We start from the raw sequence: 13,309 nt of genomic DNA, 5'->3' as shown, positions 1-13,309 counted from the left end.
ACTATAGATTTTCTCGAATCTGCATTTGGTGCTTACTATTGTCCGTTTTTTGCTGTTTATTGACTAGGAACTTTCAAATTAATGAGTAATTTTGTCTTTTTTGGTGCTTCAAGTTATTGCTTATAAATCGACATCTTACTCTAATTACTAAGCTAGTAATTATAGATGGACTTAATATGCCCCTTTACTGTCTATGGAGGTGCTATTTATGCTTCCTTTTAATGGGGAACGCCGAGTCATTATCGAGTTGAATTTATTGTCAATGCTGGTGAGTAAATTACAATTTATATTTTGCTTGATTAAAATATAATTTACATTGTAAAGAAAACTTAATTTAAAGAATCTTGAATACACATTAAGGTGTCGAAGTATATTATCAATTTTAAGTTGTGCTCAAATTCTTGTGCTTTTAATGTTCGTGATTAGTAGTTATTAGTATCATTAAATGAAATTAGTAAAGGTGCACGGCTGGATATTGAAGTAAATCTTCAAGACTTGATGTAATTTGCCAGTGTTGGTGTTGCTAAAGCAATAGTCAATGATATCGTGGCCAATGAAGTGGCGCAAGTTGGTGTGATAACAAATATGTCCAAGAAAGTCAAGCCAACGTTTGCAAGTGCTATTCGGGTTAGAAATATTTGTACCTAATTTCGATGATAAAATAAGAAAATTTGGGTTAATACAAGACTGTTAGGAGTCTGCTAAATATTTAAGCTCATAAAGAATGCCAGACATATTGAAGTCAACTTAAAAATTAAATTACCTCTTTGCTTACAGTCAGTGAATCTGTTTTCAATGAGAAAGAATAAACTTGTTCATAAATTCTGGTTGCGAGATGATTAATATAAATCATGTGGTAAATGGCCAGAGAAAAGGAACAAAGCTCTGCAAAACACAGGAATGGAGCGTAGAAATTAGAAATTGCAATTGTGTAAATGAACGTTAAATGAGATAGAACGATACTGGTCACGAAATAGAAGGCTATAACAGGCATCGATAGAGAATTGATCTTTTCTGTGGTTTCAATAGCAATGCAGTACAACCGACGGACTCGCCTAACATCATCCAATCCTAAAGTGCCGTTTGAGTCGCTCAATATTTTTATTTGAGCCTCAACTTGCAAGAAACAGCTTTGAATATAAAGACAAGTTTCAATGAAGAAACAGAGACAAGCGAAATAACCTGTAAGACCAATTATTCTGATTCCAAGAACGACGATTGACAGATAATGATTTGATGAATTTCCCGAAACTTGATACATATAGAGGCAACCTGTACCGAAATAGGTAACAAAGCTCAATGAAGCTGCAGCCGTGATAATGAAACGATGTTTTTTCAAATAGCAAGCAACAGTCGGACATAAACTACTGATTTGAGCATTGCTTTCAAAGTGGTTGAAGCATTGAACGTATTTTTTCGGTTCAAGTTAACAAGGAGTATGAAGGTTACAGGCCATTTGGATAATCGTGTAAATTGAAGTATTTACTGCTCCCATAATACTCATTGGAATCCGAAGTCCCGTCGCCCAAATCAATCCATCGATATAAAGGATGAAACCAAAAAACAGAAAGATGGCTTTCCGTCCAGAATAAAGTCCTTTAGCAAGTATTCCAGTTGGTTTACATATTTCAAACACATTTGTGTTTCTTTCATTTGAATTTATTTTATTCATATTTTCAATTTAACTTTGAAAACAGCTCTTAATTCGGTGAATTAAATTCCTCTTTCAGAGGTAAACTCGCAAAAAGAACTTATTTTTCACAAAAAATGGCATAAGCCCAAATAAGTCAGTATTGATTCACTCTGGGTTCGACTCATTGATTATGAAATTTGTTATGTATTGAATGACCATTGACTATTCGGTTAGAATAAATATACAATGAGAAGCTGATATTGTTTGAAATTAATATTACAATCAATCAATTTAGGCAAACTATCAAAAATTTTATTTCGTTAAAAAATGAAATGACTTTTTGAACAATGAGTTATAGTGAAATGTAGGAACATAACGATCAGCTATTTTGAGTTACATCGTATTTTCAATACAAAAGATCGTCATTTCTGCTCGCATAAAGTCTTGCTGAGATTGTTTTCAAATTATACTTTCTTGGTTGTGAAAGGTTGGTTACGGTAGCTATCTGGTTAGAAGGCTGCAATACTTGCTTTCACTACAAGTTTTAAGTTCGTATCAAGGACCGATCTTGTATGTCCTAACTGAGTTGTACATGCACAAAGTGTTGTAGAGATCTCTTGAGAGATGGAACACAATTCAATGAGAATACTGAGAGTTAACTGAAATAACTTTATTGAAATTAAATCAAATTTAACTGAATTAAGAATACTGGAAGACTTCATAAAGAAGGTTTGGATATTTCTTGAGAAATAATGGTTTAATGGTAACATTGAATGAAACAGAAGGTTGACTTACAAAAATTGAAAGTGAATTGAAAAGTGAAGTAATTTGGTTTTATACCAACAGTTAAAACAAAGGATACTTTTTGGAGGGAATAATTGAAAGGGATGCGATTTCTCTGTCTTCAATTGTCTGCAATTGAAGGGTACAGTATGGTGACTAAAGTTGCTTTTTATCAGTAATTAATACTGTTAAGGCTACTGTGCCTTTGTACCCTTTACATGTCTTGAGACATAGATATCTCTTGAGAGATAAGGATAGCCTTTTTAGTGCTTTACAGCTTAAAGCAAGGTGAAACATAAGTTGAAAAAGCGAGTCAAATTAGAAAGGTAATTTTACTTCTCTTTCTTTTTGGAGCTCAAATTTCACCTTAATTTTCTTAGCTTAAGCTAACCAGAATTGTGGTCAGATTAACCAAGATTTACTCAGGTAACTTATTTGCCCTTAGGCTTACAATTGAAGAATGCACTTGTTCTTAGTTTTGGCTTGAGTGGACAGAGATAATCATATTGTTTGAGCAATTAAAATAAAAGTTTATGAAAAACAAAGATAAATGAATTGAATTTAAATAAAGAAAAGATTGAATTTAGAGATTCAAAGTCAAAAGGAGAGATGCATTGAATTAAATTCAGTAATCAGAATTTTACCCTACAGTTGTAACAAAAACCAGTGTTTTCATTTTAATCTAGAATCCCCTTTCAGTAATTAAGTTATCAATCATTAAAAGGTAAAATAATATGAATTAAATTCAAAGAAAACTTTAAAATTAAAAAGATTGTCCATATTTTATCAATGCATAAACTAACCAGCATGAAACTTGAACAGAATTAAATTTTAGCAAAACTGAAATTTTATTAACAAAACTATTAAATTGTCATGTATTTTTATGAAAAATGTGATTAATTGAATTCATTAATTGAGGCCAACATTCAATAATAGACTGTAAAATATTAAAGTAACACTTTCAGAGTAAAATCAGTTTTTAACTTGACCATATTAGCTTCTTATCAATCTTTTTTAATAATAATAAACTCGACCGACTAAAGCATATAACTAACATCCAACTATCGTTTAAAATGTCTCAAGTGCATCCTGAAACGCAATCTGATGATTATCACCAACCGAGCGGACTGTTTGCGAAGGCACTGAAAACCAATAATAAAACAATATTATTGCCTCTTCTGTTAACCTTCACCGTGACTATTTTTCAAACGATGCAAGATTTCAATATCTACAGAAGCTTTGGCTCATCATGGCGCATCTTTACTGCCACTTCTTACTTTGCAATTTGCATCTATTTGATTTTCAAGCGCAAATCATACAACGAATTCATCAACTACTTCGACAGAGAGATTTTTAATTACCTGTCAAACGATACCTCCATCCGTAAATAACATTTTTACAGCAGTCGCACCAGTCACATTCAATTTTCTACCAACTGCTCGAAATCCAGGGAAAATCATGTTCTCTGTAATTCCAAGAACTTTTTTCTTGACCGATGGCGTAATGTTAGGTCGACCAGAATTTTTCACTAAAAAATTTTCAACATTTTCTTTCAATAAATTATACCAAAGATTGGCAGTTGATCGAGGGACACCGAATTCAACAAATTTTGCAACGATTTTTGACCTAGATAACTTTTCTGAATTGCACAAAAAAAAGTTTTGACACGCTGGTTTTAGATGCAGTGAAGACATGATGAATAACTAGTGAATTAGGTGCCTGAAAGTTCTGAGCTTTATATACAATCATAGCCCAATGTTTAATTAATATTCTTAGAAAATTTCAATGCCGTAGGTCAAACAGATTCCGAGAAAAAAGGATTTAACTAATCTGTCCAAGAATTTCTGCGCATAGGTTATATTGTCAAGAATCGCACACTTATTACAATCGGTTATCCATTCATATTTACTCTTTATGTCACTTATGGGGCTTACGACGCTATTCAAATCTATCGTCAATCACAATCATATAATCGAATGATTATGCAAGTATTCTGGAACCTTTTTCGAACAATAATCTACCTGAATCACTACATAATCATTCAATTCATCATTGAATGCTGTCTGCATGCTCAAGTCTGTTTCAAAATGGTAGAAGATCAAATTGAATCGTTGAAAATGTCCGATTTCTCATTGAACTTTGAAGAGACGCAAGAAATTCGCCAGTTATATGATGTTGCCATTAAAAAGACGAAAAAATTGGGCTCATTTTTATTCTGGGTTTTACCTGTTTACTATTTCACTTGCATCGGGTCATTTGAGTTGAATTTGGTACTAATTATCTATGAATATAGTCACCTTTACCTCATGTTGATTGTCCGAGAAGTCTTTACATTGATTCTTCTTACATTCGGTATTGCTAAAATAAACCGACTTGCAAATGCAGCCTTTAACCAGGTTTATTACTTTTATACAAAGTAGAGTCTGTTGAGATGCAAAATGAGGTGAGATTTAAACACATTTGTAAACCGCTTTCATTACATTGTCTTCGTTTCTCTCAACTTTAGATGCGATTCTTCTTCACTCGAATCCGAAGGGGCGATGTTGGTTTAACCATTCTAAAGATCGTTCTCATAACACCTGCTTTCGTCACTTCATTTGGCACTTTATCACTTACCATTGCTCTGGCAATACCAACCATTTTCAAAAAAAATTGAACGCAAAATTTTATTATAAAATAGTTGTAATGTTATCACTAGCACCAATACATGTACTGTTATACATGTATCTTTACTTAAATCGATAATTGTAATTTTCTATTGTATTCCTCTAGAAAATTGAGCACATTTAGAACAGATTGTCATATTTATGTAGAATCTTTCAATCGTATAAAACGCATTAATGAAACTGCTAGTGCTTTTAGTGACTGTAAAACTAAACTGTGTTTTAAAACTGTTCGGTTATTAATGTTATTAAATTGAGAAAATTAAATTATTTCATTTTAGCTCTTATTCTCGAATTCGTTTATCTAAATTTTCAGATTGACGAAAAATCTCGCAAACTTTGGTTTTAAGATGTGTCCAGAATGCTTTCTACGGGACTTGAGAATGAAAAAACCTTATAGAGTAAACAATACACAGAAAAATTAAACAGGTCTCACCTTTTCAGTTATGCAAAATTTATCATAGTTCCAACATGAGTAATTCTGATCAACATATTGATAATTGAGTTTTAAATAAACTGCAAAGAATTGCTAAAGATTCGATAGTGCTAAGGATTTAGAGAAATAGCCTTTGGGTTTTGCCTGCTTATTGTGGGGATTATTATTTGATTAAAAATGCGATTTAAATACGAGCTACGGTTGCACACTGGCGAAATGGTTTGATTTGAAATAAAGGCTTTATGGGATTCAATCAAACTTGTGGCATTTTTTACTGTGGTTTTTTCAATCGTTTTGAACTTATCTTCGAGCTTATTGATTTCAAAGGATATAAATAATCAATGCATGTAGATAAGATCGGTAAAATGGTTGTTACAGAAAAAGGTTTGACAATATGAATATTTTAGAAAAATCAATGTTTTATTTCGTCGCAAGAAGAAATGACATTTTGTACAATAGGTTTTGGACAAATTACTGTTTTGGCTCTACTAAAAAGATAGTCTATTTTAAGTTACATGCTTTCAATACAAAAGATCATCATTTCTGCTCGAAAAAGTCTTGCTGGGATTGTTTTCAAATTATCTTGATCGTAACAAAAACCGATGTTAAGACTTTGGTCCAGACGATTCTCTCACAATAAGTCAGTAATTGAGTCATCAATCACTAAAAATGTTGAATATAAATCATTTTTAAATCCAAAGAAAACTGTTTTTCCAACTATCCATAAAGATTGTCCATGTTTAATTATTGCAAATACTAACCAGCATGGAACTGAAAAGGAATACAATTTACCGAAACTGAAAATTTTATTGACAAAACTATAAAATTGTCATGTATTTTTATGAAAATGTGATTAATTGGATTTATTAATTCCCAACATCAAGTAATAACTGTAAAGTAACAGTAAAGTTAGACTGTCAGATAATGAAATAACAGTTTCAGAGTAAAATCAGTTTTTAACTTGACCATATTAGCTTCTTATCAACCTGATATCAAACTAAATCGACTAAAGCTAATAACATCGAACTATCGTTAAAATGTCACAAGTCCATCCTGAAGTACAATCTGATGAATATCACCAACCGAGCGGACTATTTGCGAAGGCACTGAAAACCAACAATAAAATAATACTTTCTCTTCTTCTGTTATCATTTACTGCGGTTTGTTGCGAAACACTGAAACATTTCAAGATTCTCGGAAGTTTATTTGTTTTATGGTACTTTTTTTATGCCACTTCTTACTTGGTGATTTGCGTATATTTGATTTTCAAGCGAAAATCGTTCAAAGAATTCATCAACTACTTCGACAGAGAAATCGCTACCTACATGTCAATCGATACCTCCATTCGTAAATTTATTGCCAAGTATCGCACACTCACTACACTCGGTTATCCATTCATATTTACTCTTTATTCTATTAATGCAACTTTCGATGTAATCAAAATGGATCAACAGTCACAATCAAATTATCAAATAGCGATAAAAATATTCTCGCATATTTTACGATCAATAATCTATCTGAACCGCTACGCAATCATTCAATTCATCGTTGAATGCTGTCTGCATGTTCAAGTCTGCTTCAAAATGGTAGAAGATCAAATTGAATCTTTAAAAATGTCCGATTCCTCATTAAACTTTGAAGAGATGCAACAGATTCGCCAATTATATGATGTCGCCATTGAAAAGTCGCGAAAATTGGACTCTTTATTATTCTGGATTTTACCTGTTTACTATTTTACTTGCATTGGCTCATTTCAGTTGAATTTGGTAATAATCATCTATGGATTTAACCACCTTTATCTCATTTTTATGGTTCGAGAAGTATTTTCATTGATCCTTCTTACCTTTCACATCGCTAACATAAACCGACTTGCAAATGCAGCCTTTAACCAGGTTTATTCACTCTCATATAAAGTAGAGTCTATTGAGATGCAAAATGAGGTGAGATTCAAACGCATTTGTGAAACGCTTTTCATTTCATTTACATTCGTTTCTTTTTTCTAATAATTTTAGATGAGATTCTTCTTCACTCGAATCCGAAGGGGCGACGTGGGTTTAAATATTTTAAAGATCGTTCTCATAACACCAGCTTTTGTCACTTCATTTGGCACTCTATTACTCACCATTGCTCTGGCGATCCCAACCATTTTCAAGAAAAATTTAACTTAAAGCTTGAAGTCCCCATTCAAATAAAATACTGGCAATTCTCATCACTTTCAAAAAATGAACATTATAATATAATTGTTACGAAACTATATGGCTAATATAAGCATCCCTTATGATATGATCGCAACACAAATCCAATAATTATTGTCATTCTATGATTAGTTACCCAAAATTGAGCATATTCAGATAACTGTACACCACCGAACGTTTGACTGAGCACAAATAAAATTATATTATTAAAAACCGTTCGAATTCCTAATTGATCTGAACAATTTCTATTCTTCTTCATTATACTTTATAATTTATGTAAAATTATGGCCATTTTCAAATTTAATTTTGATAATTGTATTTAAACGCATTTAACTGCTGGCGCTTTGATTAAAATCTTTAGTTGCATCTTTAGTTTTATAACTTACTATTTGACATTCAAGGTGCTACTTGCTTAAGATCAAAACTTTATCATTAGGTGATCTATCGATAAGTTAATTCCAGATTTGTTGAATATCGCCCAAGAAATGCTATGTAAGACACCATTCGAGGCTCAACGATAAACTTGTTCAAGGGAAACTCAAGAGGTTCTTCAAGTCGCCAATTCTCTGAAGAACTAGCAATTCACCATTATCAATGTGCCTTGCTTACTTCTATCAATTTTGATAGACTACTTGATAAGGTATCTATATTTCAAATTAATGATTATGTCAGCCTTTTTGGAGTTTTTGCCGAGTTTCATTATTGCTGATCAATCTTTTTGTCTTTGAAACGTTAAATAAAGTAAACCTTAAATAAATAAGTTAAAATGCAACTATTAGTTATTACTTACGTAAATGAATCGACATCTTAATCTAATTATTAGCTTGATGGACTTTGATATTATCTTAGATTCCTTTTCCCGTTTTGCTGGTGCATTTTGCTTTTCAGTGCTATTTATGCGTCCATTTTATGGGGAATAACGAGTCAATAACGAGTTTTTATTGTCAATGCTGGTGAGAAAGTTACAATTCATATTTGCGTTATTTTTATTGATTGTAATGTGCAACTTAATCACAAAAATCTTTATGATAAATAAAGGTGTCGAAGAAAATTATCAATTTGTAATTGTACTCAAAATCCTGAAAATTAAATTGAATTTTCGTGCTTTATATTAGTTAATAGTTAACAAAAATGAATTTCTCGGTATTTTTGAAAACTAAAAGGACTAAAATTTTGAAGTGAGACATCAAGATTTGATGAAATTTGCCAGTGTTGGTGTTGCTAAAGCAATAGTCAATGATATCGTGGCCAGTGAAGTAGCGCAAGTCGGTGTGATAACAAAGATGTCCAAGAAAGTAAAGCCAACGTTTGCAAGCGATATTCGGGTTAGAAATATTTGTATCTAATTTAAACAGGGAAAGTAAATATTGTCATTAATAGTAATTAAAGTCTATTGGGATTCTGCTAAATACATAAGCTAATGAATAATTTTAGGAAACTGACAATAAAGTTGAAAATTAAATTACCTCTTTGCTTATAATCAGTGAATCAGTTCTGAATGAGAAAGAATAAACTTGTTCGTAAATTCTGGTTGCAAGATGATTGATGTAAATCATGTGATAAATGGCCAGAGAAAAGGTACAAAGCTCTGCAAAACACAGCAATGGAGCGTAGAAGTTACGGCTTGCAATTGTATAAATGAACGTTAAATGAGATTCAACGATGCTGCTCACGAAATAGAAGGCTATGACAGGCATCGAAAGAGAATTGATCTTTTCTGTAGTTTCAATAGCAATGCAGTACAATTGACGGACTCGCCGAACATCATCCAATGTTAATGTGTTGTTTGAGTCTCTCAATATTTGTATCTGGGTCTCAACTTGCAAGAAACAGCTTTGAATATAAAGGCAAGTTTCAATGAAGAAACAAAGACAAGCGAAATAACCTGTAAGACCAATCATTCTGGTTCCAAGAACGACGATTGACAGATAATGATTTGATGAATTTCCCGAAACTCGATACATATAGAGGCAACCTGTACCGAAATAGGCAACAAAGCTCAATGAAGCTGCAGCCGTGATAATGTAACGATGTTTTTTCAAATAGCAAGCAACAGTCGGACATAAACTACTGATTTGAGCACCGCTTTCAAAGTGATTGAAGCATTCAATGTATTTATTTCGGTTCCAGTAAACAATGAGTATGAAGGTTCCACAGGCCATTTGGATAATCGTAGAAATTGTTATAGTCACTACTCCCATAATCTTCATTGGAATCCAAAGCCCCGTAGCCCAAATCAATCCATCGATATAAAGGATTAGTCCAAAAAGCAGAAATATGGCTTTTCGTCCAGAATAAAGTCCCTTAGCAAGTATTCCAGTTGGTTTGCATATTTCAAACATATTTTCATTTGTTTGATTTGAATCCATTCACCCATATTTTCAATACAACTCTGAAATTTAGTTAACTTTTCTTTCTGAGGTTAACTCGAGGAATAAGAACTAATTTTATATAAATTGAAATGAACAGCAATTTTTCAGTATTGATTTACTCTTTTCTCTGGTTGGCTCAATGATTATAAAATTGATCATGGGCGTAATGACCATTGACAATCAAGATATTTGTTTGAAATTAATATTTCAATCGATCAGTTTAGGAAACATTTTATTTTTTAAAAGGTGAAATGATATTTTGAACAATAATTTTTGACTAGAAGTAAAAAATGAGAATAAAAGATCATCTATTATTTATCTTATACAAAAGGGCATATTTTTGTTTCCCCATTATTCAAAAACACTTTCACCAAGAAAGAACATATTGGAAGAAGGGGCAAAGAACCCTTTACTTTGAGCTAAATCTTATTTTTGATACAAAAGATCGTCATTCCTCCTCGCGTTATGTCTTGCTGAGACTGTAGTTACTGTAGGTGTAACTTAATGTTATGTTATCTGCATTGGATCATTTCGTATTGCATTTATATTTATCATCTACGCATATAAAGGGTGTTGCTCTAAAACCCGTCAACAGCTAAAAGGTAAATGAGAAGATCTAAGATGAAACTGGTTTCGGTGGTTCGATAAGAAAATGTGATAAAGCCTTATGTCTTATCAACCTTTGTGATTAGCTTTTCGCTGGTATTGTCCATCCATGGATTAAGGGGAGTTATCACTTTAATCACAAAGGTTCATTAGTGGTTGATCAAATTTTTCTTATCGAACCACCGAAACCAGTTTCGTCTTGGATCTTCTCATTTACCTTTTAGCTGTTGACGGGTTTTAGAGCAACACCCTTTACCTTAGCATCATGTTGATCATCTGACAAGGGAAGGTGCCCAATCGGTACGATTTTTCTCGATTTTTTTCTGGGTTATATTGATGAGGACGAAAATAGACACATATTCTGGCTTTTTTAAGCTGGTGCGCGGTTATTGATTTTTAGGCACTTATAAGTTAGGATACTGCATTGAAGTCTATAGGAGTCACTGGCAAGTCATTTTTCTGCTTTTTATTTGTTTTATGTGCTTCTCATTGACTTCAATTCATTACTATCTTTAAATAAAATGCTTTCAAATGATCGATAATCGCGCACCAGCTTAAAAAAATCCAGAATATGTGTCTAATTATTTTTCGTGCTCTACAATATAAAACAAAAAAAAATCGAAAAAATCGTACCAATTGGACACCTTCCCTTGTGAGAGGTCTGATTATTTTCATTTGCTATTACAAAGCGACTTGCTTATTCAAGCTTTCAACAAAGTTATTAAATCTTATGTATGTTCTCATTGAATTTTTATTTTGTTTTTTATTTCAGATGCGATTCTTCTTCACTCGAATCAGAAGAGGCGATGTTGGTTTAACCATTCTAAAGATCGATCTCATAACGGGTGACATCCATTTAAGCAAAATAGATATAGGCAAAATAGATCTGAGCGAAATAGCTTCGAGCGAAACAGCATTAAGCGAAATCTGATTATTACAAAGAAAGACGTGGTGCCAAAAAGTCTGACTCTCGACTTAAGAGTTAGGACTTTGCACATTTGTAGGGCATAAAGCAGCATGTAAGGTGCGAAAAAAGGATCCAAATGATGATTGTACTAGTCCAACCGGATTAAAAGTAGTCCCAGTTAATAAGTGAATTTTTTTGATAGATAAAGTCATTTTCTTTATGGACAAATCATGGCGTCTTGTTCAATCCACCACACCATCGTTCGTCAATTTTCAGAATTCTGTAGATATGACAATATCTTCTAATGTACAACTCTCGTCTTTTGTCAACAACCGAATAAATAAAAACATAAATAAATCAGATTTAGAAAACTTATTTTTACTCAATTAATTTTATAAATATAATCATTATTAATAAATGATCGGAATCAAAATTCAATCTTTTTCAATTCTTTTTCAACATCATCATGAACTGTCATCAACAACCCCACCAGAAAACCAACAAAAACATCAGCAATCACCAGAACAACCACCAACAAGCAGTAGCAGAACCATCATCAGCATCTACCACCAGAATCAGCAGCAGTAACACTGACAATTGTTCACCAGCAATCTATCCCAACCAGACCTTAACCACCAATCAGCCAATCAAACAGCAACGAAAAAGTAAGACTTTTTCATTTTAATACTTTATGTTAGGTTGGGTTAAAAACTAAATGCATTCGTGTGTTGCAAGCCATAAATTGCAAGTGTAATTAAAAGTAATGCGGAGAGAAGAAGCCTTTTTCTTCTTGCTATACATTGAGTTATTTTCCTTCATCTAGTTTTGAATGATAAGTCATGTAAAGTGAATAATATAACTTTCACTATTTTTGCATTCTTCTGTTCACTCATTCATTTATCATCATCGCTATCCTTGTTTGTTGTAACATTTACCATTGTTGCTACAACGTTGGCCATTTAACATTAAATCTCCATAGAGAAAATATTTTTGAATATTTCTCGATTTTTACTGAAAATCCTATTGAAAAATCCCATAGAAAATTCACAAAAAAACTCTCGCAAAAGCGGAAAAACAGAATAATTAATCAATGATAATAATTATAATTTTCATATTTTGATTGATGATAATATGTGATGTTAATTTTTTGTTGTTAATCCGAATCATTTTTAATCAACAATTGAATTTGATGATTCAAAGTAACCTAAAAAGATGACTTAATTGATTCAAAATTTAAGTATACCAATTAATAGTTTTAATCATGAAATTAGGTTTAAATTAAAAAACAAAGATTTATTAAATATTTTTGAAAAAATTAAAACTATCAAATAAATTATACTATGTTAATTAATTTTCGAGCCAGGGTTTTCACTGTCCTTGAATTCCAATCCAACTGAATAATTGACAAATTCGAAATTCCGGTCAGCACTCTCCCTTCGATAATTGCGAATAGCTGTCTCGCAACGCAATAAAGTTGAATTTCTTTTTATATTTTTGGCGGTTTGTAAACCTTTTTCCATCGCCATATTAAAGGATTTGTTGTGAAACAATGGCAAAATTACTGGTTTAAAATAACAGTGAACTCTCAATTTTGGCAAACCAATAAGATTTCGAGGCATGTTTGATAAGAGAAAAAAAGTTTGAATTAAAATATCATTCAATTTAGAAATAACATTTATACTCACCACTTTAATGAAATCAAATTTATTGCTCA

General features: G+C 32.1%; 1 protein-coding gene across 1 annotated transcript; it reads right to left on the bottom strand.

The window, feature by feature from the left end:
• Window positions 1-8,693: 8,693 nt before the first annotated feature.
• LOC149093276 (uncharacterized) lies at window positions 8,694-10,352 on the bottom strand. Its single transcript, XM_089268604.1, has 2 exons — window positions 9,177-10,352; window positions 8,694-9,052 (listed from the first exon to the last, which is right to left on the bottom strand). The coding sequence occupies exons 1-2, from the start codon at window positions 10,077-10,079 to the stop codon at window positions 8,897-8,899; spliced, it is 1,059 nt and encodes a 352-aa protein (XP_089124730.1). The 5' UTR covers window positions 10,080-10,352; the 3' UTR covers window positions 8,694-8,896.
• Window positions 10,353-13,309: the final 2,957 nt, after the last annotated feature.

The sequence above is a fragment of the Tetranychus urticae genome, chromosome 3 (assembly GCF_039701765.1).
Source record: "Tetranychus urticae isolate SD_2017Ah chromosome 3, NJAU_TeUrti_SD_1.0, whole genome shotgun sequence".
NCBI classification, from domain to species: domain Eukaryota; kingdom Metazoa; phylum Arthropoda; class Arachnida; order Trombidiformes; family Tetranychidae; genus Tetranychus; species Tetranychus urticae.
This window is presented reverse-complemented; position numbering and strand designations above follow the sequence as displayed.